At 36.8% G+C, this 27,057-nt stretch overlaps 1 protein-coding gene across 12 annotated transcripts in view; it reads right to left on the bottom strand.

Moving 5' to 3' along the window:
- The window catches only part of Kmt2c (lysine methyltransferase 2C), a 247,142-nt gene that overhangs the window by 91,332 nt on the left and 128,753 nt on the right, over window positions 1-27,057 (bottom strand). For 11 of the 12 annotated variants that reach the window (XM_036181141.1, XM_036181134.1, XM_036181143.1 and 8 more), the window contains exons 9-15: window positions 25,911-26,025; window positions 14,570-14,739; window positions 13,502-13,653; window positions 12,568-12,672; window positions 11,331-11,408; window positions 9,481-10,178; window positions 2,149-2,268 (exon numbers count right to left, since the gene is read on the bottom strand). In XM_036181141.1, coding sequence (XP_036037034.1) covers window positions 2,149-2,268; window positions 9,481-10,178; window positions 11,331-11,408; window positions 12,568-12,672; window positions 13,502-13,653; window positions 14,570-14,739; window positions 25,911-26,025 — 1,438 coding nt within the window. The remainder of the gene's footprint in view (window positions 1-2,148; window positions 2,269-9,480; window positions 10,179-11,330; window positions 11,409-12,567; window positions 12,673-13,501; window positions 13,654-14,569; window positions 14,740-25,910; window positions 26,026-27,057) is intronic. The other variant, XM_036181142.1, reaches the window with a different exon arrangement.

Here is a 27,057-nt window from a genome sequence, read left to right on the forward strand (position 1 = left end):
TATGTATCCAAAAATTATCAGTAAAACTACTAAAAACTTTAGAATCAAATGTTGCCTCTATCATTGTATGTGCTTCCCATCAGCAGGCCTTGACACTAATTTTGATTCCCTACACCTTTATCCTAGGTGCCTAGAACAACCAGACCCAACACAGCCATTTCTTTATGCACGGACTGTCTTCAGTACAAGATGCCAAAGAAAAACTCTCCTCTTGGTGATGAGAGTAAAAGGAACATTTATCGGGCAATTAGTATACACTGATCTGAGCAATTTTTCTTCTCAACAAACCCACTCCATTTTAGAGACAATTGTACTGAGGGTAAAATTTGTCTGTGACTTCCCCAAGGTCACTAAGCTTGCAAGTGGCCCACAGTCCCTAGTTTTTAGTCACTATTCTGATATATTACAAGGCAGCTAAGTTAATTTTTACTACTGTGAAGCAGTATTCTTCCTGTCATGAAAATACAATCAGTATCCTTTATCACTAAATACCTGTCATAGAAACTGAATATATCAAACTCACTTTAACACAATATTTAAATGCTTCAGGATTTTAATAAAATTGACATAAAGGCAAAATAATTACCCTTAAAAATAATGTTTCACTAATGTAAGGAAAAGTCCTATAGGAAACTACGTTAAATTCTGAGACCTTAAGCCATCAGTATCAACCAATATTAGAGCCCTGATCCCACCTTAGTATATTCAGAATTATATATTCCTGAATGAGGAAAAATTGCATATTATAAATAGATATTAGATATGAAGTTAGTCAGGGAACCTTTGTTCCTTGCAACAAATGGGAAGTAAGACACGTCTTCACCTGATACCCTTCATCAGTTTCATAAGCTGAAATCACTGTCTAGTGAGCAGAATAGGCTCAGGGTCAAAGTACTGTGTTTATGTTGAGAGAATCAAACACTGTATGAACAAAGGGAAAGGGGACTTGTATTTTCCCCTTTCTTTTTAATAAACACAAACACCTTCCAGCTCCAAATGGTCTTTCCTGGTCCTCTCTCACACTGTTCTTTTGGTCCTTTGAGAGGTCTTCAGCTCTGAACAAGAGATAGACAGGGTGGAACTGCACTAGACAGGTTGTTTTCAGCAGAAATGAGAGTGGTTTGTGGCAGAAAGGAGTGTGGTAACGTAGTAATTAAAACTCAGGATTACGGTAACCTCTCAGTTAATTTTCCCTAAAATCCATTGGTACAGATTAAAGATAAGTTAAAATTGGCAGCATTTGCTACAAAACCATCAAATGAGTCATATTTTACACTCTTAAACATTTAAACCTGGGTATGGTGGCACTTGGCTTTAATCCCAACACTTGGGAGTCTGAGGAAGAAGGATTTGAATGGAGTTCAAAGCCAGCCTAGGCTACATAATGAGACTATTCTCGAATCAACCAATTAATTAATTTTAATGAATATGCTTAAATTATGCCACATTACCTTGGATAATTACAATTATCTAGATGAGCATAAATTTGCCCTTCGAATTGTAATGCAAAATAAGAAAATATACTCTGAACGTCTGCTGAAATCTTTCACTAGTCTAACTTAAGTAGTTCTATTTCAGAAATACTAAATATTAAGGATGAGGGGAAATTACCTTCCTTAGTCAATAAAGTATTCTGATTTTCAAGATGATTACTTTTTGAACTTCTCCTGCTTCAAATTGTACCTGACTACTTTATGTCAAGAACTGAGAGAGCATCATCAAGCCATGACATGGGAATGCTCTGTGACTGTGAGATAAACATAAACAATGAAACTTCCTGACACTGTAGTATATTTCCTCTGTCTGTACGTAATCAGCTAAATTTTCTATATTGTAAATGATCAAGTTCCTAATTCCACTTTGGTCCATGTGACAAGAATTTTCCCTCTAAAGAAATATTTATAATAACAACAATAAAAGAAAATCAATCAGAAAAAAAGGGCATTAAAAATGTATCCTTATAATATTCCTATTTAACTACTTCCTCCTCTAGATCTCTAGGTGAAACATTTTATAAGGCAAGTTTTCAGATTTAAAAAGTGGCTCTGGAAGCTGAGTCTAGAAAAGAAAGGTTTAATTCTTAACATCCAATAGAACAAAACAAACCAGACAGAAATGATACATGAATGTAAATGCAAGTTTATTTACCACTTTGATGCTCCAAATGGCACTGCCAGAAAGCTGCCTGTGTTTAAAAATTTCCCGGCCTTCTGAAATGTCTGGGGACCAGGAAGGTGGGCTCACTGTATTATGGTTACTCCAAGCCCCCTAGGATATGGCAGGTGAGAAAATAGATGTATAAAACTCAGCAACATAAAAGATCAAAGCCAGCAACTAAGGAATTTTAGCAAAGCAAAAGCAAATGTAAACGTATGGAAAATTAGGACAAATTGCTTCATGTTTGAGAAAATAAACTTATCACCTAGATTGACTTTAATTTAAATGTTTGCAGGTATAATTTGAATGAAATATCTAAGTAGAAATATCAATACAATGAAGTGTAATAAAAATTAAAGTTTAGATAACAACAGCACTGACTCATGAACTATAATTACTTGAAAAAATAAAAATAAAAGTCAGTCACAGTCTAAGAATTAACACTAGAAGAAAGCTATTCAGGGGGTTATATTAATCTAACAAGTATGTCTAAACCAAAAGGAGGGTAAGGACAACCTTAGCAAGTGTTCTATTCACTGGTATAGACACCAAACCAGTAGGCTAAAACACACACTCAGAATGAAAGCATTCACCTTGGATGATTTTTATTTATAGGAATGCCATCTTACAGCAATTATACCAAAGGAGCTAATTTGAATAGCTATGAGATTTATTAAAGCAAATTGTCCTAAATTTGCAAAATAAAATAAGATGGCTAATATGTAAGAAATGGTGTCTCATTAAAACAGTTAAAATGAAGTTAAGGCATCTAGACATCTCACTTCCACCTAACTACATTCAGCAATCTCAGGTAATCTGACAAAGACACTAAAGAGCAAGAAGAATGTTTAGTTTATTCCACCAAGGCAATACTTTTAAGAAAAACAGAACAAATGACAATCAAAAAAGAACCTATTTTGAATCAGGCAATTAAAGAATACATACATATTTCACCAATTAAATGACAAAACAAGATCTTAAATCTTAAAACAAGATATATTGTACTTACCAGGTTTCTAGATCAACAAACTAATAAAAACCCCAGTAACATAATTGCAATCAACAATTTAAATAACCAAAAATAAGAGCATGACCTCCAACCCACACTGAAGAGATAGTTGACAAAGTTTGGAGGGGGAAAAAATTAAGAAACACAAAGAAGAAATTAATTCTACTTCCAACTCAAACTAAAGAACCACATGTCTTAAGACCAGCAATCTATCACTGTCTAGGATGATTAAGTTTTCTCTCTGCTATCAATTCCCTAACAACACTTCATCCAAGCTCAGTTAACAAGGACATACTCCTCTCAGACCACAGCAGCCAATAACTCCTGCTCACTACCCCACTTCCCATTGCATCTGTCTGTGCCATCTTCCTTGTCAGGGGTCCCTATTAACCTCCATGTTGCCAAAAGTCCATTCTATCTCCTCATCTTCACTCAAGACATTTCTCTTGATCTGGTGGTAGAACATCTACCTGACGATTTTTCTATTTCCTATGCAAGTTCATTCATTGACTGCTGAAGTCCTCAAGTTTCCTAAGAGCTAAAGCCCAAATCCTAAATGCACAGTGAAGGCTTAAAATGCCATCTTGGAAACAGTTGTCTTCTATTGTACATTCACAGTTTCTAATTCTAACTTTTGCTTAACATCTCTCCAAGGCAGTGTGACTTTTTTTTTTCAATTTCCTTAACACATTCATCTTGTTAAACAAAACTTCTGTGGTGGTTTGAATGAGAAAGGCCCCCATAGGCCCAGAGACTTATGTTTGAGCACTTGACACCCAGTTGATGAAAGTGTCTGGGAAGGATTAGGAAATGTGACCTTGTTGGAGGAGGTATGTCACTGGGGGCAAATTTTGAAGTTTCGAAAGATTTGCACCATTCCTAGTATGTTCTCTCTGACTCTGCTTGTGGAATAAGATGTGAATGCTCAGCTATTGCCCCAGTACCATGCCTGCCTTGGTACTGCTGTCATGATCCCTGCCATGATGCTCATGGATTCTAACTCACTGAAACTATAAGCCCCTAATAAGTTGCCTTAGTTATGGTGTCTTCTCACAGCAAGAGAAAAGTAACTTAGACAACCTCTAACATGTATCACATCTAAAATCTCTCCAATGGAGGGTTTCATTTGCTAGTCTTATTTTTAGAATGGCATCTAGTCCTCTGGTCAAAAAGTGTTCTCTGCCTTTCTCTTCTGCTTTCTTTTAACCCTTCCAACCAAATCATTGGCAAACCTGGAATTTATCTCATTTTTCCTCTGGCCAATACACTCTCCTCTACACTTCCACTGCCAGAATCCAACCTGTCCTGCCTGCCACCATCTTTCATGCCATCTGTTCTAACAATCATTTCTTTGGGTTCCCCTCCCACCTTGCAAGAGTCTCAAGACTTCCTCTGCCAAGCAGCTAGATTCATTCTAAGAAATATAAATCTCACACAGCAGTTAACATAGAAGGCAAACTGCTTCCCTCTACTCGCATCATGTATCATCCACCTTTCCCCCATTTGTAATTTCTTCCTGCCCTGGCTTCCTAACTACCCTTCAAACATACTGCACTCTCCACACAGCCAGGGTCCAACTGACACAGATACTCCACTCTTGGAATCTTTTTCAAAAATGGCTGGCTGCTTCTACCCTTCAGGTAAGACCTTGAATGTTTCCTTGACAGAAGGACTTCCCTAAGTGACCCAACATCTTCCTTACTGAATCTACAGGCTGTTCTTAACGCATCATCAACTGAGATGCTCTACACCTTATTTTATGTAGTGGTAGTCAAGTGTATAGACAAGTTATAGCTCAACCTAGTCCTCTCACTACTTCCACTGGGCTTTCACTAAGGACATTTTCTTACTGTACATCTTAAATTTTTCCTGATCTTTTAACAATACATAACTACCATAAGTTACCAAAAAAAGTAACACACCAAGATAAAAAGTATGTTAAATTTTAAAAAGTTAAATTTTTTCATAAATAAGAATTTTCTGGTGATTATGAATTATTCATCACAATTTAGGTTACCTTTGATGCCAAAATTGCATCTCATTTCAAAAAGCATTTACATTTCATATAACATGGAAGAAACAAATGAAGAGCTTTCTAGACTAAGAATGTCTAGATATCAACACAGGGATAATTAGGAAACTACTTGGCTGCTATGAAGAATTTATATAATAAAAGCTTGATAGTTACGTAATGAATTTTACTATGTATATTATCATAGGACACTGGAACATAGTTATATGCAATTTTAAAAGGAATTGAAGGAAAATCATGATTACACGTATATATTTTAGCCAGGCAGTGGTGGAGTGCCTCCCAGCACTTGGGAGACAAAGGCAGGTGGACTTCTGTGAGTTTGAGGCCAGCCAGGTCTACAAAGTGAATTCCAGGACAGCCAAGGCTACACAGAGAAACTCTGTTTCAAAAAAACTTAAAAAAGAAAAAGAAAAAACGTATATATCTCTCTTAGAACTTAAAACTGAAATACAGCTGTAATTATGAAAATTAAGTTATAAATCATGTTTTAGATCCCAGCTTTGAAGATACAAACTCACATAAAGGACCAAGAAAAGGTTATCTGCCACTGACAGATATATACTTGCCTACTATGCTGTGTTCTGCCTAGTAGCATCATTGCTCTGTAATGACTCAGGCTGAGCTATAAGCACAAGGACAAACTATGCCCTTTTTTTCTTGGTTGTGTCAAGTATTCTGCTCAACAACTATTAAACATTATTTTTCTCTTCCATTATTATTTTTGTATGAATGAAGGAATTCATCAGTAAACATTGCATTGTTCTATCAAACACATTAATCCTATCTAGTGGGCTAAAATTTTTGATTTCCTTACCTTCAAAAACGTTACTTATCTAACAATACACTGATACTATTAAGCTAACTACAACTGGAATTAAGAACAAATGAAAGTTCAAATTACAAAACATCAGGAGACTAAAAATTGAGAGGAGCTACACAAATCCAATAGATTGTCAATACTACTCAACTGAGATTGTATTGGTTACAGAGAATAATTTTCCAAATGATTTAAGTGAGCATTATCTTCCTTAAGGAAACTTATGAACATATAATGTAGGTTACAGGACTGCAGGATAGAAAAAAGGGGACAATAATGGTCAGTGAAAAGAATGTTGTAACCAGCTTCCTGTTTCAAGTGTAATCTAATCTCAGCTTTCAAGAGACAAAGCCACGACTGCTCCAAGTTTGAGGCCATCCTAGGCTTCAAAGTAGGAGCCTGACCAACTCCTTTCCCTCCAAAAAGGGATAAGAAAGTAAACAAAAATTACAGTAAGCCAATCCTACTGTCATGTGTTGAATATAATCGTTGTTATTATTAGATCCCAAGGGAATATGTTTGTCTTACAAACAACTAGAGAGGGAGTGGGACCTACAAGTCAACTTCACTTTTTTTTTTGAGCTGAGGATCGAACCCAGGGCCTTGTGCTTGCTAGGCAAGCGCTCTACCACTGTGCTAAATCCCCAACCCCAACTTCACAATTCTAAAAGCCTGAGATAAACTCTTTCAACACACTTGAAAAATAATTATAATTATAGGATTATGAAAATAAATACTTGAAGAAAGAGATAGAGCTGAAAAATGACAATTTACAGAGACAGAAAATAAAAGTTTATCAGCTGTCTTTAAACATACTTGCTCACTTATGCACAAGAAGCTATAGTACAACACCTTATTGTAATGACTTGAAAGTGTCTTTTTCACAAAACACCTCATTTCTACAAACCAACTTCAGCCTCAAGTGGTAGCACTTTAATTCTGCACGGGGAAGGCAGATGCAGACAGCTCTTTCTTTGAGCTAGAGGCTTGCCTGGTCTACACAGTGCACTCCAGACCAGACGGGGCTATAGAGTGAGATCCTGTCTCAAAGAAAACAAAAAAAGAACAATAAAGCTCAGTCGTAAACAGAGTAAGAAAGTAGACCTGATTGTGATTGACAGGGCACTGTAAGAGTAAAGCCACCCATTTTATTATTCAATACTTTCTGAATACAATTATGGCTCATGCTCATTTAGTAATGATTTGGGGAATGGCGTTAGAACCATCACTATCAGCATAATAAAACAAAAAGTTTGGTGTTTCATGTGCCTTCAGTTCAACATTACAAAGGGCTTATCTTATAACTCATATATGCAACACACTCACAGAATTTTGAAAACATGATTTACTATTATTTCAGAATTTATAAACTAGAATGGACAGATATGACAAGACATGGTAGCACAAGCCTATGATCCCAACAATCAGGGAACAGAAGCAGGATGAGCAATACACCAACCTCAGGGGCAGCTGTGGCTATATAAAAAGATGCTGAATCAAAATAAATTAAGAAAAAAAATTTTTTTTAGACAAAGAACTTTGAGACTTGAAAAATGAAATAGAGGCTGAAATGTAAACAAAATAAGGAATTTTATCAATTAAAACTTTTTCCATCCTACTTCCTGACACTTTTTAAAAGCTTTCCACATAGTATTCTTTTCAACACATTACAAAAAACAAAAAACAAAACAAAATTTAAAAAAAAAAACAAAAAAGCAGTACAACAGAGGAAAGCAAAGCCTCCTCCTCAACTCATGACTCTTCTTCCAAGATTCAAGTCAAACTAGAACCTCAAAGGCCTTCTTAGTTGCCTAGGAAGGGGCAGTACATAACATTGGGAAAGAGGTTGCAAGTCAGGTATGGTGATCCACATCTGTAACCCCAGCAATCTTGAAACTAAAGTTGGAATATAAAGAGTTGCAGATCAACATGGGCTATATAGTCAGTTGTCCTCGCAAAAAGTTTATAATGCAGTATCTTGGTAGGAACCAAAAGTGAATGTGAGGTTCAAATTTCTTTTGCCAACTTTTTGGTAAGAAACAGAACTACTTACCTGTTTATAGCTAATTTTATAAAACAACAAAAAGATTGGGCATGGGTTCTGATTTGTGAAGAAAAAAAGTATCATGGGTTAAGAGAAGTCAAGTGTCAAAGATCATATTCACAGTGTAGAGGGCTGCCACATGAAAGTATCCTAGGGCTGGGAGATAGTCAGGGTGCCTGCTGCCAAGCACAATGCGCTGAGTTTGATCATTAGTACCTTCTGACCTACATACACATAGACACACACACTACTGTTTGAAATACTGTAATTCACTGCATACGTCTTTCCCACAGAACAAGAGCTAGTCCCTGGGTGTAACTTGTCTTTAGAGAATAAAAAAAATGCATAGGATTTGTAGGAGACAAACTAGTCCATTAAAACAGAATTTTCTTAAGTGTCTTTACAGCTCCAAAGCTAGTTAAGATTAATATATTCCCATTACATAAAAATTACATACTATCTCACTTTAATCCACTTAAAAGGAACTGTAATTCATCCCTAAAATATAGAATCTATAGTACTTAAAAACAATTGCAAAGCCTAACAAAGAGAAGGAGCTTAGAATTTCGGCACTTGGAAGGCTAGGAGTTGGGTATCCCAAGGGAGCCTGAGTCTTGGTAAACTCTCTGGAAAACAAACAAGTGGGTGCAACTTCAGTTCAGAGGGCTCACTCAGCACATTAAAGAGTTGCTAAAGAAGAATGGTACGCCAGGCAGTGGTGGCGCACACCTTTAATCCCAGCACTTGGGAGGCAGAGGCAGGTGGACTACTATGAGTTCAAGGCCAGCATGGTCTACAGAGTGAGATCCAGGAAAGGTGCAAAGCTACACAAAGAAACCCTGTCTCGAAAAACCAAAATAAATAAATAAATAGATAGATAGATACATAGATAGATATAAATGAATAAATGGAACAACGGTACATTTTGAGATTGTTTTATCTAAAACTAATGAAGGAAGTCCTACCTTGAAAAATAATTTTACAAAGACTTAGCACTTTATATAGAGAAACAAACATCAAAATGAGAAATTCACCAGCATAAAATTTCATTTGTGCATTTAAACACACACACACACACACACACACACATTACAGGAGAAAAGAAAACATTATCACTATAGATTCATAATTTCACAGTGTGTTTTTAAAGCTCTAACATTTTGGAACTAATAACACCTTAAAATTTGATTTATATTAGAAACTATAATCAAATAGATTATATTTTTTATATTACAAATTTTAATAAATTACATTCTCAGTTAAGAACATTTTTAAAATACTATACTCCTCCCAAAACAAAAACATTGGAACTGAATTCTGTGGATGGAAAACTGCCTTCCAAACCAAAGCTAGATGTGATTTTCACATTTGAAATGGCTGCTGCAATATCATCCTTGTTATCATTAATATCATCCTACCTGCTTAGAGCGGGGTCTTCCAGGAGAAAATTTTCTTTTGGTAATAGCTGGTTTACCCATGCCAATTTTTGGAGTGACTGAGATGTATGTTGTAGGCATGATGTTTCCAGCAGCAGAGTTAAGAGTTGAAGGGTAACCGTGCAGCATGTCGCATGAAGGCAAGTCTAAACAAAGCGTTGAGGAGGAAGACACATCTGCCTTGCTCAGGTCAGTTGATGATGAGAATGATGATTCCTCCTCAGCTGGTAACTGTACAGATTTGTCTCCTTGGCATGAACTATCTTTGACACAACTGTCAACAGCAAGAGTCATTTCAAAATCCACACACCCTGTGGGAAATTCAGAATTTTCCTTCTGCTCCACTACATCTTGTACTCTCTCTACCACCTTACAAGATAAGGAACTTTCACCGTGAGCAGACAGTAAGGCTTCTGGTGCAGCAGACCCGGACAATGACTGTGGAGGGCTTGGGTCTGCTTTAGATACCACCTCAGGTTCCTCTGACAACTGCAGGTCTTCTTGTGGCACAATGGTCTGGTGTGGAAGGACTTCAACATTTTCTGTCACTTCCATTCGGTCTTCACTTCCATCTTCCTCACAAACATGAACCCCTTTAGAAAGACTTTCCATTTTTTCACTATCAATTTCAGGAGAAACCTTATTTGCCATTTCAGGATTCCTATTATTGTCAGATGATTCTACAAAATTTAGAATACAGGTAACATTAACTCATATGCAAATTGTAAAACGCGTAAGCTAAACTACAACTTTGAAAGAATTCAAGAAGGGAAATTATTGAAGTCATTAAAGCAAAAATTCCCAAATGGTTTATGGATTAAAATCAATCATGGCTTTCTGAAAACATGTCTTAGTAAGATTCCTAGAGGTAAAAAGTAATTTCTAGTTAAAAATAAAACAAATCAAAAATCAAGAGATTACTGATATATTTTTATTATACACATTTATGATTTAAGCATTTACAGACTGAAAACTATGTATGGGAAGTTAACCTCATTTTAAAGTTAGTTTAAAAAAAAATCCATGATATTAAGTAAAATGTCAAACTCTTAAAAGGAAGACTGGTCTAGAACATAAGGATACAATGTAGAAACAGTTGTGATATAGCTTCTGATAAGTTTTTCAGCACACCAAGACTTGCTTAGATTATTACCTATATACGTTAGCATATCTAGTACATATATAGTATTATAATCCTTGTTTATCCTCATTGTCACAACTTTAAACACTAATCTTGACTACTCTATTTATATGTCATACTCTAAAATATGTACAACTGGAGTAGAGTACTAATTTATTAAAATTTTAACTGAGCTGGGCATGGTGTCACATGCCTTTAATCTCAGCACTTGAGAGACAAAAGGAGGCAGTTCAAGACCAACCTCCTTTACATAATGAGCTCTTAGTCAGCCAAGGCTAAATATACAAAGTGAGACCTAGTCTCAAAACACAAGCAAACAAATAAAAGTTAGTTTGATCTTATTTAAGAGAAAGAGGTCTCAGTTAGCATGAGGCCCAAATGTCTCTAAAAAGTACTGCTGAAAATTAGACATTTATTCAAAATATCATTGAGGCCGTATCAATGAAGACATTAGACTCTTCATTTATTATTTTCAAATCAGTGACTAAAATATATGTATGCCAAAATGAAACCTCACTTTTCATTCCTACAGTAGAGAAAGACTATATGTGAGGATAAAAGGAAAACATCAAATAATAGGTCTGCTATTACTAAACATGTTAAACAACCCTTCATTCTAGTAGAGGAAAAAATTGATTGGGCTATTGTCTTCTAACCCAATTAAATTAGACAATCTGAACAAACAGCTTACCAGAAATGAGGAGACCATTTCTGTCAAGGCTTTCTGATGGATTACTTTTCTGGGGCTCTTCGGTGTACACTTGAGCTGCTACAAATAAAATATTATGGAATCTTTAAGCAAGGAGTCCACAATTCTCTCTCTACAGTAACTGAATAAGAGTTTTACTTTAAAATGTCAATTTCCAAAAGGAGCACAAAACATGCTGTTATTATATTAGTCAGTGATATACAAAGATACAATTAGGAACCTGTTTATATACTACAGATCTGCTATAACCTATTTTCTCCAGTTATATCTACATGAAGTATAACTTTTAATGGGACTTGTTAAAAAAAAAATGTGTACATATAAAAACTTGAAAAACTCCAAGACTTTTCTTTATTTGTTCAAAGTATATAATTTAACATAAAGCTTCATCTATAGTTGAGCAGTGGTGGCGTACACCTTTAATCTCAGCACTCGGGATACAGAGGCAGTTGGATCTCTGAGTTTGCGACCAGCCTGGTCTGCAGAGTGAGTTCCAGGACAGCCAAGGCTACACAGGCATAACCTGTCTTGGAAGAAAAAACCTTCATCTACAATAAAAACTTTCAAAAACTCGTAATTTAATTTTACTAAATATACATGTTCAGTAAAGCTATTATCAATACTGCAAAATCTTAGCTGAAATATCATTAAAATACCCTCAATAGCACAGCTGAAATAACTTCACATAATGAATTTTTCATTATCTCTGCAAGAAACACATCATAATCTACAATAGGTTTAGTTCACAATTATAAAAACACAATGGATGGCTTTTTAATGAAAATCACTTGGTCCCTAAACAAAGCACATATTTATTAATAAGACTAGAGTATGGCTAAACTATAAATATAGTTTAGCTGAAGATGATTTTTCTAAAAGGCTCCTGTCTACCACTGAGCCACATTTCCAGGCCTTAAAAGGTTCCTCTCATCAGCCTGTGTTGGGGCTTGCCTTTAATTCAAGCACTTGGGAGGGAAAGGCAGATCTCTTGAAGTTGAGGCCAGCCTGATCTACAGAGGAAGTTCCAAGATGGCCAGGGCTACACAGAGAAAACTGGGGTGAGGTGGTGGGGAGGGTGGGGGCACATTGGGAAGGAAAAAAAAAGGCTTCTCTCTAAACAGTTTCTAAGTATGCCATACATACCTTAGCTCATTTTCATTCACATTTTAGAGGATATTTATATATTACCAATTTTCTTCAAAAATACAAAGATACTTACCATCAGGAACAATTCCAGATGTGGGCTGGTGATCATTGACATCTTTATTAACTGTTGGTTCCAGAAATACCACTTCATCTTCAATTTCCATTCCATTGGAATAATCTTAACAGAAAATGATAAATTCCTTACCTCAGGGTAAGTATTTTCTTTTTATTATCCAATCCAAGAACTATGTCCTTATTTTAATAAGGATAAACTGTCAACAGCAATGTCTTTGTTTACATTTGAAAACATAGGCACTATAATCAACAAGGTTGATTGTGTGTACATTTAAAACAAGCTTTACAGGCTGGGGGCACAGGTCAAAGGTAAAGATAAACAAAGCTCTATCTAGGTTCAATATCAAACACTACTAAACAGAAAAAACCAGAATTTTTATATACATACATAGATAACCATGTTTTTTTAAAAGGACATTCTATACTGTATACTGATGCTGTTAATAATAATGATTATAATACTTAAGCCTTTAAGCTAAGGAACTGTTGGTTCAAAGAACATAGCACACCTCTGCATACTAGACATGGAGTACAAATCAGAAGGAGGCTGGAATTTATTAAGTCACTAGATTCCGATGGCCAAGGTAACAAAAACAGATAAAGCTGAAAAACTGAAAACCAAGTGTGGGAGTACATATTAATACTGCAAGCACTTGGGAGGCTAACATAGTAGGTTGATGAGTTCAAGGTTAACCTGGACTACATAGTGAGACAGTCTCAAATTTTAAAAAAAAAAAAAAAAAAAAAAAAAAAAAAAAAAAAAAAAAAAAAGGAGGAAAGGAGAGGGGAAGAAGAGGCTTATGAAACTGAAATGAGGTTTGATACAAAGACTTCCTTCATTTCAATGAAGTAATATGTTGGTTACTAATCAACAAGTAGCTTTTTTAAAGTGCACACGTGTGCTACACACACACACACACACACACACTTACCTGTAGGTAGTTCAGGCATCTCTAATTCATTTCCTGGATGTAAGGAATCTATCTCAGCTCCTAGGTGTTTACAATACATGCAGATATATTCTTCTTTGAACTGAGAATCCAATTCATGCTCAGTTGGTTTGTCACATTCTAAGTGAAACCATCTGTAGTAATAAATATATTTAAATAAAAATTTCTAATTTAAAGCCAAATTCCTACTGTAGGAAAGGGAATGATAAGATTAAAAACTAGAAAAGATGGTTATAGGAGTTGGAAACTGCCAAAAGTTTTCAACACTTAAGGACAGCATTACAATTACATTGACATATTTTTCCTTCATTATTTTTAAATTATCTTCTCTTGAATTTTGTTGTTATGCTCATTTTTTATCTTGCCTGTTCTTTCATTAAGTCTTTCAGATTCCTAAAAAACATAATTTGCTGGGTCTTTTGAAATGCACCTTTAATCCCAGCACTCAGGATGCAGAGGCAGGCGAATCACTGAGTTGGAGGCCAGCTAGGGCTACATAGTCAATCTCCATCTCAAAAAAAAACAAAAGTGGAGGATCAAGATCATGATGGGGAAATCTACAGAGACAACTGAACCAAGCTCACAGGAACTCACGAATTTTAGACCAATAGCTGTGGAGCCTGCATGGGACTGGACTAGACCCTCTGCAGATGGGAGATAGTTGTGTTGCCGAGTCTGTTTAAGGGGACCCTGACAGTGTGATCAGGATCTATCCCTGGTGCATGAGCTGGCTTTCTGGATCCCATCACCTAAGGTCGGACACCTTGCTCACCCTGAGGCAGGGGTAGGGACTGGGTCCTGTCTCAACTGAATGCACCAGACTCTGCTGTCCCCCCATGGGAGAATTTACCGTTTTGGAAGAGGGGATGAGGAGTGGGATCCAGGGGACCAGAAGGAAGGATGAGAGGAGGATCTGTGGTTGTTATGTAAAATGAATAAAAAGAAAACCTAAAAACAGCTCCATTTGTAGCAGCACACAGCAGAAGGGCTGGCAGAGTGCAAATGGCCCCAAGAACCAGCGAAGCAGCTGGACAGGTGGCTATTTCTTACCTCCTACACATGTTACAGTGCAGCATGTCTTTCTGCGATTCTGGATTGAAGCACTTCCCACAAAAAGGACATAAATTATCCTGTTGTTGATAACAAGTGTCGCATATCAGACAGTTGTGATGCCACTGAGCACTAGATCGGGTACCACACTCTATACATATTCTGCAATTCTAGAATGAGAACAATAGAAACAAAAAAGTTTATGAGACACCAGGCGATGGAGACACACGCCTTTAATCTCAGCACTCGGGGCAGAGGCAGGCGGATCTTAATGAGTTCCAGGCTGGTGTACAGAATAAGTTCCAGGACAGCCAGGGATACACAGAAAAACTCTGTCTCAAAAAACACAAAACACCACTACCAACAACAACAACAACAAAAAGGTTATTGTACATTTGTACTTACAGTTCTGAAGTAAATCTTTTGGAAATGAGCAAAACATTTATGGATTATTCATTACTTTTCAAATGAATTCATTTATGAAAAAGCAATTTGTCTCAAAGGGTGGCTGATCTCATAAAACTGCACTAAAACCGAGAGAAAATTTTAAATAGAGATTGAATAATAAAAAACAAAGCAAACATGAAAGAAACCAAGATGAAATATAATCTAGAACTAGAAAGAAGATCTACCAGCGGATATATACTCTTAAAGAAAACTGATTTTCCCTCTCCATGCAGTTACCAACTGCCAATAGCTCCTCAACTAGAGTGGGACTTCATCATGCCCAAGTCGCCTCCACATGGTGGGCTTTTTTTTTTGTCTGCTTGATGCTGTGCAGGTCTCCTGTACACCCACACAATTGCTGTGGATTCATATACACAACTATTATGCTGTATATGGAAAATTCAGTTAACTTATGGTTGCTTACTGCCTCTGGCTTTTATAATCTTTATGACCCTCTTGTCAGGCTTGGGAAAAGAAGTTGTGATAAACATAAAGACTATTTGGAGAAAGATAGCTTGGACTATGAAGAAAAAACTAGGCCACAGCAATGAAACTTTTTGCTCAAAGAACATAGCACACTTCTGCATACTAGACCTGAAATACAACTTGGAGAGAGGATAAACTTGATTCAGATGACGAAGGTAACAAATATACCTAAAACTGAGAAACTGAAAGCCAAGTACAGTGGCTCTGTTTGTAGCTGACTACACTCCAGTGGAAGGCCATACATTCAAGAATTTATGAACAGCAAGCTAGTCTCTCTTGGCTTTTAAAAAAAAAAAAAAAGAAGTCACAAAGTTGGGTGTAGAGAAGTGGAGTGGATCTGGGAAGAATTGGGGGAAGTGGAATAAATATGATTGAAATACATTTTATGACATTCTCAAAGAATTTTGTTTTTTGGGGGGGCTGAGGATCGAACCCAGGGCCTTGTGGTTGCTAGGCGAGCACTTTACCACTGAGCTAAATCCCCAACAAGAAGTGGAGAGAAGAAGCAGGGAATAATTTCTATAAAACATAGCTCCTGATCCCACCATTGCACAAAGCAAAATGATGATGCTATTATTCCATTTACTCCTTGGTAGCTTAGGAACTAAAACAGTCAGGACTACACAGTGATACTGTTTCAGTAAGTAAAACTCTTACATGACCAAAAGAATAAGTCAAAAGACAAAATGACAAATTAAGAAAAACATGTACATCAAACAACACGTGATAATAGCTTGTATATTTCTAATTTATAAGAACTCTTGAAAGGACCAAAATGTTTACTAACAGACCAAATACAGAGGCAAAAACTGACATTTAAAGTTAAATAATAAAATAAACAATCATCCTCATTCACCAGTGAAATGAAGAATTAAAGTATCATCTTTCAACCATGGAAGACAAACATTCGATATTAGAAAAAGATCTTACTGGAACAAAAGCAGCAACAGCAGCAACTCTCTCAATGTTTGGCACTGCAAAATGCACAGGTCAAAACTAAACACACATACAATCCAGAGGCAGTAATTTTACTTATGAGAATTTATGTGACAATTTCTCTCAACAATACTAACACATACACATGTACAAAGTTACACCCTTCTAGAGCATTTGTAATGTGAAACCCTGGAAACTACTTGAATAACACAATATTCAATAACCACCTGAAAAACACAAAACATTGGTCAAAAAAACTATAGCATAGAAACACAGAAAAATGTGGAAATGGTTATTCAAAAATCTATGAATTTATATAATTTCTATGTTAAAAAGTACTTCTAATTTACTTTACATAAAAAGGAATATGCAAAAGATTATATATAGTGTGCTTTTGGTGTAAGAAGAAGAAAATAAGAAAACACAAATGAAGGATAAACCTGGAAAACAATGAAGTTAGCTACTTCATTAAGATTAAGAGGAAAGAAAAAAGAAGAGAAAAAACACAAAAAACAAGAGATTAAGAGAACCAGGATACAAGTTCTAAGAAAAAAGTAGTGACAATTCTCTCATTAGACATTTGGTAAAAATTTTTACTACTGGAAAGTATGATAAATCCTATATATTATTTTTTTTAATCTGAGAGAAAAGAAAGGGGAATAAAACCCAAACTCATTTTTACTGAGTGACTGAATGAAAGTATCTATGATCTTCAGTTCAGAATTCTTACCATGAAAGAAAATGTTTGCAAAAGAAGGCAAAAAATTAAGTAGGATGAATCAGAAGTAGACATTCAAGTTCAGTATTCCCCATTACATGTCATGTGTGAGTATAAGTATACGCATGATCATGTGCACGGTCTCTGTCTCTCTCTGCCTCTGTCTCTCTCTGTCTTTCTCTCTCTGTGTCTTTGTCTCTCTCTGTCTCTCTCTCTCCTTCCTAACTTCATCTGCTCAAAGGTTTAAAAAGAAGCACCGTCCAGAAGAATACTAGTAGGCATTGCCTGAGTTAGGCTGCTTATTGGAAGTTAAATAATTCCAAGTCTGGAGCAGGTGAGATTTTAAGAAGAGTTTAGAACATCTTAAAAAATATGTAATGAAGTATTTAAACATGAGGGCCTGACACAGAGACATAGCAGACAGTTTGAACACAAAAATAATTAAATAAAATATGTCATCAAAAATAAGGATTCGTGACTTACTCTCGGTAATAACTTTTTAAGTTGCTTTCATGCTTACTCTGTGTAAATGATAAATGGTAAAGGAAAGTTATAGAATGATGGGAACAATCATCAGAGAGAACACAAGACCCCTACAACACAACAGCTGAATCAAGGTTAAATGGTCTACATGTTGTCTCCAATTTTCATTTAAAATAATTTTCAGGGGGCTGGAGAGATGGCTCAGAGGTTAAGAGCACTGACTGCTCTTCCAGAGGTCCTGAGTTCAATTCCCAGCAACCACATGGAGGCTCACAACCATCTGTAATGAGATCTGGTATAATGACCTGCAGTCATACATGCTGTATACATGATAGATAGATAGACAGACAGACAGACAGACAGATAGATAGATAGATAGATAGATAGATAGATAGATAGATAGATAGATAGATCTTTTAAAAGAAAAATAAAATAAGCCAGGTTTGAGTTCCAGGCCAACCTTGTCTACCAAGTGAGTTCCAGGAAAGGTGCAAAGCTACACAGAGAAACCCTGTCTCGAAAAACCAAAAAATAAAATAATTTCCAAGTAACTTTACAAAGAAATCTGTAATATATAAGCACAGAAATTCATATACAAAAAACGGGAGAAAGAGCCAGATGGTGGCGTACATCTTTAATTCTAGCACTAAGGAGGCAGAGGCAGGCAAATCTCTGAGTTCAAAACTACCCTGGTCTACAAAGTGAGTTCCAGGACAGCCAGAGTTAAACAAAGAAATTCTGTTTTAAAAAATCAGGAGGGCAAGAGGGATGGAGGGAATGAGGTAGGCAGGGAGGGAATGAGGTAGGCAGGGACGGAAAGAGGAAGGGAGGGAGGGAGGGAGGGAGGGAGGGAGGGAGGGAGGGAGGAAGGAGGAGGAAGGAAGGAAGGAAGGAAGGAAGGAAGGAAGGAAGGAAGGAAGGAAACAAACAAACCCACCTGAGTAATGGCATACAGCAAAGATTCAATGATTGCCTTGCTTTGTACTAGTAGGAAGCACCTCTTCTACACTAGAACCCCCTAAAGGGAACAACCCCTGCCTCATTGAGGCCATACACAATGTTTTATACATGAACATTGTAACTAAAAACTACAGAGAAAGAAAATTTTTTAAAAACATTAATAACACAAACTGTTCAGCTTTCAAATGACTCAAAGGATAAACCTTCCAACTAAAATCTCTGTGATAGCAATGAAGGTGTACATTGTAGAGAGAATGCTTCTCTGGTAAGCCAGTCCCCAGCAATGAAAAAAATACCATGGCAGCTAAGTTGGTACCGGTTCTATGCTGAGTGTTATGAATGGACTCTTTAAAAACCAATATCACTATGAGGTAACACTCAACATTATAAAAACAGAGTTAAGGAAGTCATATAACTTGCCTTTAAAGAACAGAAGTTAGAAAAACTATGTAACCACTGCTACACTCAGTAGCACCATATGTAATTGTCATACTGGAGGAGGATGGTAGATTATGATAGAGATCAAATCAAGGAGAAGAGGCCAAAAGAAAGTCAAAGAATACCTTGAGAAAGACACAATATTCCACAGATAATCACTAAGATAATTATAACAACAAAGAAGATAATGATTTGAGAGCAAGAAATAAGAATTAACTAGCTGTCTAAAGAGAAAATAAAGAACTAAATATACTATAAAACAGTTAAATATCTAAAAATAAAACAACAAAAATAGCTCTCCAGTTCTGTAAATGGACTACGATCTCAGTGACCAAAATGTGTTAGTCATAACTAACTAATCAGTACAGAATCACAATCATTTCAAAGCTCTCAAGCAGAAAAAAAAAGATTTAAATTAAAAATATAAATAAAGAAATACATAAACGACTGGGTGGTTGGGCAAACTACTGGGGGGAGGGGCACAATTCACAGAGGGCTATACTGTGGGAAAAAATACTAAAAAACAAAACAAAAAAACTAAACGTATCATAAGTTTGAAATTAACAGAAAAGATACAAATTTCTTTCTTTTTCTTAACATGTAGCCCAGGATGACTTTGAACTAACTGGTGATTCTCTTGCATGTGCAGGTATGTTATCACCAGGCAAGGCAAGACATGCATTTGGGCAATGAAAATATAATGTTTATGGTTTAATTTAAATCAAGCAAAAAAAATTTCATTATAATTGATTTAAATAGTTAACTTTTAAAATGCACATCTGAAATGGCTGCAGAATAAAAGGACGGTAAAAACTACTGGTGAACAGGCAACTTACTCATGTTACTGGATAAAGGTCCAAAGCAGGTGGGGGTGGGGAGCAATTGCACAGGATGGAGTAGTTTTATACTAATAAAACAGTGGCCCAACCTTTTACTAAGTCAAAGCCAAACATGTATGTTTGGTTAAAGGAGGAAAACACAAGGAAAAATTGATAAAACAAATAAACATGATTAATTTTATTAATTTTTAAATATGCTAGTCAAAAAAATGAAGTAAAAGGGTTTTATCTATCTAGAAAGTTAATAAACACAAACAGAGTTTTAAAAGTGACTATTACAAATGTGGAAGCATTTGCTTAAAATCCTACACCATCCCAGACCTGCAATCCGAGCATTCAGGAGGCTGTGGTAACCTACAGATTTACCACTAGCACAGTCTACACACCAAGTTCCAAGCCAGCCAAAACTACAGGATGAGTGCCTGTCCCCAAAACAAAGCAAAAAACCCTACATCAGTTAAATTCTGAATACAATTTAGGAGTAAACACATTTCAGTTACACACAAAGTTACCAAAAGGCTCAAAAGCAACCAAAGTTATAACCAAGGTAAATTTATAGCCTTAAATATCATTTCCTTCAGAAAGGAAAGAAAAAGAATTATGAATTTACCTTTTTATTTCAGAAAGCTACAGCAACCAGAGGCTTGCATGTAGCGAAGACCAAAGTATAAACATGTCAAGCAGTGTAGTTTTCTTCTTAGCTTAGGTTTTCTCCTTAGGCAGAAAAGGAACTGGAGCTACTAAAGCAGCTGGGTCTTCAGCCCACAGGCTCCACCTCCTAGGTAGCAACACCTGACCAGAGTTACTTAAAGCATCTTGCTCTTCAGGTGATGAATCCTTCTGTTCCCATTTCACCTCTCACATCTCACCATTCCAGCTACTGCCTAATAGGGTTCACTGGGGCCTGCTCTGGAATGTTAGATAGAATGCAGCCTCTGGTGCCAGGTGCCAATCACTTCAACAAGAGGACTGTTCTCCCCTCTGTTCTTCAGCCACTGCTGCACCAGGCCTGAGGTCTGAGCACCTTCCTCATCAGCACCCTCAGCCTTCTTGCCTTAAAAAGTGGTTCCAAAGAGGGTAAGGGGGCCAAAGGAGGACTGCTCAGGCAGTTTCATGACTCCCTTCCACAGACCACACTCCCTCTCTAGCTCTGATTAAAATCCTGACCGTTCTGTAGGACACCTCAAGGTGGGTTCCATCACACTCACTAGCCCAGCAATGACACACCTCCAATTCTACATGCCGTGTTCACAGACTCACTGCATGCTTCCAAACACAGTACAAAATGCCAAACACACAATACACTGAACAATAAGGCCAGTAAGAGATAAACCAGAAGCCCTTTCTTCAATGAGCCAATGGAACAAGAACATGGAGCTGAAGGAAGATAGCTCTATAAAAAACGAACGAACAAACAAACAAACAAACGAAGCAATTATGAACTGGAACTTTTTCATAGAAATATTAAAGTTAGGAACTGTGGTTCACCTGTGATCCCTGCACTAGAAGCTGAGGCAGCAGAAACACTAAGCCAATCTGAACTACAAAAAGTAAGACCCTGGAAAAAGAAAAGTGGAGGGAGGGAGGGGGGAAAGTAAAGGGGAATATGACAATAAAAATGAATGTAACTACTGATGTCAGGGATGCCACAAGGCAGACTACTGTCCCTGCACTTATTTACACTAATCCTGGGTACTGTAAAAGATGTTAAGAACAAAGGGAGGTTTTTTTGTTTTTTGTTCTTTTGTGGCAAAAAGACCAGATGCCTGAACAGCACAAAAATGTGCACCACTGCAGACAATGTCATAATCCTCATAGCATACTCCTATCTTGCACATACCTATTTATAGCAGGTAAACTACCAACAACAGCACATCAATAAACTTCACTGCAGAACTGTGGAAATAATGGATATTGCCATTTGTTAGTGACTTAGTTATCTCATGAGACTGAAGCTTTTACAGAGTTGTATAACATTACAAATTTTAGTCCAGAGGCTATTTTAAACTTGGTCTAGCTAGAGCCCACCTTTTTCACTGTGGTTTGCTCTTGATGTGGTGCTGTGTCCAATATGCGAATGAACGTAAATTCTGGTGCTTGAAATGAACTGGTGCAGCTCATACAAACAAGATTATATGGCCCCTTAATGGAGCTCACTCTATCTGCAAGGAACCAAATGCCCTGCCTCTCCACCACTGACATCTGCATCTCCAGTCTGTTTCAGAGACAAAGAGATCAAACTCAATCAAACCTGGATTTGTTTCCAGGAACAGCAGAATATTGCAATTGAAAGAATGAAGCATTAACACTGAATGGGTACCCTAGCCTGCTACCCATAATCTATAGGAAAGGAGTGCCCACTGTTCTAATCATCGGCCTCCCAGGGTAGAATAACATGTGCTTGGGAAATCACCAGAGCCTGAAACTGTGTTCTGACATGGCAGGTACCCTACATATGTGTTCAATACTTGAAATGTGGATGGCACAAATTTCAATTTGGTGTGTGCTGTGGGTTTTTTTTAAGAGAAATCAGATGTGTGAAGAATTGGAAAGAAAGCAAAGCTCTCAATCTTACAATGATTGTCTTTGGGTTATATGAAACACAGTTTTGAATTATGTAAATATGATTTATATTATGTTTCTGTTAGACAGCACTGGTCTAAAATGTAAATCAAAATGGTCATGGAAATAAAAAACAGTCTAGTATTCAAAGTCTACCTGCTGGCCTTTTGCAAAGTGATTAAAATAAAATAATATGCAAAAGGCTTGTATTATCAATATTATTTTTATACAAAAATTTTGTGTCAAAATAGTTAAAGTCAAAAAATGGGATTTAAGGATACATCTCCCCATTAAACTCAGTCTTGGCAAATTAGCTTCAAAGGAAACCATGTGTTAAATTATATTAATATTTTTACTCAATTGTGTTTACTTTATAAATTCTATTTGGTCTTTTATTATATATTTTTTATTTTTTTATTTTCCGGAGCTGAGGCCCGAACCCAGGGCCTTCTGCTTGCTAGGCAAGCGCTGTACCACTGAGCTAAATCCCCAACCCCTTGGTTTTATTTTTAAATTAAGATTACAAGAGCTGGAGAGACGGCTCAGTGGTTAAGAGCACTGGCTGCTCTTCCAGAGGTCCTGAGTTCAATTCCCAATAACCACACAGTGGCTCATAACCATCTGTAATGGGGTCTGATGCCCTCTTCTGGCATACAAGCATACATGCAGATAGAGCACTCATAAATAAATACATAAATAAGCAACATAAAAAATTAAGATTACAATAACTACAATGGGTGGTAGTAGCACATGCCTTTAATCCCAGCACTTGGGAGGCAGAGGCAGGTGGATCTCTGTGAGTTCAAGGCCAGCTTGGTCTACAGAGTGAGTTTCAGGACAGCTAGGGCTACACAGAGAAACTCTGTCACAAACAAACAAACAAACAAAAGATTACATTAACTGCCAGGCGGTGGTGCATGTTTTTTAGTCTCAGCATTCAGGAGGCAGACGAAGGCAAATTTAAGGCCAGCCTGGTCTACAGAGCAAGTTCAAGGACAGCCAGGGCTACACAGAGAAACTCTATCTTGAAAAAGTCGGGCGGTGGTGGTGCACGCCTTTAGTCCCAGCACTTGGGAAGTGGAGGCAGGCGAATCTCTGTGAGTTGGAGGCCAGCCTGGGCTACAGAGTGAGTTACAGGAAAGGCACCAAGCTACACAGAGAAACCCTGTCTCGAAAAACCAAAAGAAAAACAAAAAACAAACAACAAAAAAATTGCAATAACTGAAGTAAATGGGGGGGGGGGTTTACATATGGATCTGTGCTACATAATTTGAAGACAGGATATGAAAACCCCCTGTCTACAAATAAGCAGGGATAATTTACCTATCCACTAAATCTTCACCAATTATAAAAACCTGAATTTATTATTAGCTAGTACAGATATCAGAGGAAGACTATGGAGAATTGTAATGACAATTTTCTATTTTCTACTTTTACTGAAAAAAATTTAAAACTTTGTACTTCTGAATATGTAAGTCTCATTGGTTACGTACTTGGTACTACAAAAAGAAGTAGTACCAACACATCCCTCTGCCTCTGCTTCCTGAGTGCTGGGAATAAAGCCCACAATGCCTGGCTTAATATAACCTTTTGACTATCAGCACTAACAAGTTTTAGAACTTTAAAAGGGGTCTCACTCTGTAGCCACAACTATCCACCTTCCTGTCTCACTCTCTTGAGTATCTATCTACCAGTCTCACAGCTCTATGATTTGGGCCTCTCTGAACCTTTGTGTCTTCTGTTGTCTGTGGAGATACTGATAAAACATGGGAGATTCATGCAGCCGTCTGAGGACTTGCCTGTCCGCAGCAAGAGCAACTGAAGGAAGCAGGGGATACATATCAACCCAGAGGACGAAGCGGCCACAGAGGATGCTAAACTGCCATTGCAAGAACCAGAAAACACAGCCTATGGATGTTAAGGAAAAAGTGATGAATGAAGCCAGCCAGAATGGTTCACATCTCCAATCCCAGCACTGGGGAAACAAAAGACTAAAAGGTCATGGGAGTTTGAGGCCAGCCTAGGTACACACACATACACACACACACACACACACACACACACACACACACACACACACACACACACACAGAGAGAGAGAGAGAGAGGGGTGTGTGTACCTAAGTAGGTAGAGTTGTCAGAAAGTGTCATAAAACTGAAAATTAAGTGAGGCTGGTTATGTAAACCAATATTGAAAAGTAACCTATTAGATGACAAAGTTTCAATATATAAGCAATTAAAATAATACCAGAAATATTCAGAGACCTCATTTAAACCTACAAACCAAGAGAATCTGTTGTAATAACCATGATTGTACTTTCAGGACTGAACAGGAAGCAAGAGGCTGATGACTTCCAGGACAACTTGTGCTTAACAAGACTCTATCTCAGAGACAGAGAGAGATACTCAGAAAGCATCTAAAACATAAATATCCAAGTCAATAACCACTTATTTTAAACTACCTACCATGGGATAGTACGAACATCAAAATTGCATCATTCTAAGTACTTCACACAACTGTACAGGGAAACACAAAATAACAGGTGTATATACAAATACTACAGCTATAGAAATCTAAGGTAGGTAGTAATCAATCTAAATACAATATATTTTATCTCTGGGTTATAAGTTGGTAAATTTTAAAATACGTAAATTTTAAAATTCTCTTACTTCAGAAGATAACTAGGAATACTGATGATCAATATAAAAGTTCTTTCCATAAAAGCATCATACAAAAAAATTAGTTGATAAATTCATAGCATATTTTAAAAACTGCCCCAATTTATAAACAACCCAAATGTTTGCCAACAGGTGATTCAGTAAAAACAAAAAAAAAAAAAGGGGGGGGGGGGGAAGGAGCATGTAAGTATGTGTCTAGCTATCTAAAAACAATTAACATTGAGTCAAAAAGGCCTCCACCTCCCAAAGAATATAAACCATTTAAAGCCATTTCTACAAACTTCCAGAGCACGAAAAGTAATGAGCAAAGAGAGGCTACATGGGAAAAGCCAGAGAAGAATGTACATAAACAAGAAAGAATTTCCAAGGGGTATCAGGAATTTTCAAATTTTAAAAGAAAGGGCTCTTATAATGAAAATGATGATGGCTTCATGGTAGAATGTATGTGTCAAATTAAATACTTCTAAAAACATTTAGTTTCAGTTGGGTGTTAGTAGCACAAGCCCTTAATCCTAGCATTTAGGAGGCAGATGCAGAGGAAGGCAGATCTCTTAGTTTGAGGCCAACCTGGTCCACAAAGTGAATTCCAATACAGCCAGGGCTACACATAGAAACCCTGTCTCAGAAAAGAAAAACAAAACAAAAAAAAGTTTCTATATATAAATTGTATATATAAAAAAAAATCAATATGCTGTCTTATAAAGGTGATGATAATAAATGCATTTGAACAGGAATATGATTTGTCTGTAATACATATAGAGGATATTTAAAAACAAATTAAGAAACCACTTACTTTGCATTTCCAGCCATTGGTTGGTACTGATTTCATAACAGGTTGAAGACAAAAAGTATGATATCCTTTGTCACATGTATCACATACCAGCATCTTGCTATCTTCTCCCGATTGCCTAAAAAATAAGATAGCATTATCTTTAAACATATGCTGTCACATAAGTATAGAAGAAAACAATCAACCCTAAAACTGCACAGATCATAAAAAAAAAAAAAAAATTTCAGTGACTCTTCCATTTTTGTATAGAATGAGAATGACAAACCCCTTCATGAATCCAAAAAAGGTCATACTACTTAAAGCTTTCTACTGTGGTTAATTTCCTTAGTCATTTTAGATTTCTACAGAGGAGGAGATGTTAACGCAACAACCTGCAGGGCAGTGGTGGCGCGTGCCTTTACTCCCAGCATTCTGGAGGCAAAGTCAGGAGAACTAAGTTCTGTGAATTTGAGGCCAGCCTGATCTACAGAGGGAGGTCCAGGACAGGCACGAAAACAATAGAGAGAAACCAGGAGGAGAGGGGATGGGATGGGAGGGGAGAGGACAGGAGGGGGACGGGAGGGGAGGGAAGGAAAACCAACAACCTTTCATCATTTTTTTTTTTTTTAAATCTAATACTCAGTCTTTTGGGGGAGTTATAACTGCTAACTATGCTGTGTTGAAAGGAGCAAATCATGACAGGATGATCTGGAAAGACAATGGCACATAACTAAAGAGGAAGACTAAGTCTGATGTCAGATCTGTCACATGTATGTACAACGTGGTTTTTTAACTAGGTGACCATCAAACCAAGTTTCAGGAATAAAATGGGAGTGAAAATCATCAAAGATTATTGTAAGGTCTAAATAGAGTACTCGTTCAAAAAGCTTAGACTGTCCATTAAACAGTAAGTGCTAAATATTTAAGGAAAAACAGAGCTTTAAAAATAAAAATTAAAAAAAAAAAGAAAAAAAGCATCAGGGAGGCCATGAAGATCTGTCCAGCCAAGAACCTCTGATAACCTGGACTTGTTCAGGCCCTTCCAATCCCAAGCCTCTAAATAAAATGGTTTGTTTGATATGTACAACCACACACCAGCCCTGCCATCACCAATAATAATAACAACAATAAAAGCAGGGCTACCAAGATGGCTCAGTAGGTAAATGCACTT

Source organism: Onychomys torridus, chromosome 3 (genome assembly GCF_903995425.1).
Source record: "Onychomys torridus chromosome 3, mOncTor1.1, whole genome shotgun sequence".
Classification (NCBI taxonomy): Eukaryota; Metazoa; Chordata; class Mammalia; order Rodentia; family Cricetidae; genus Onychomys; species Onychomys torridus.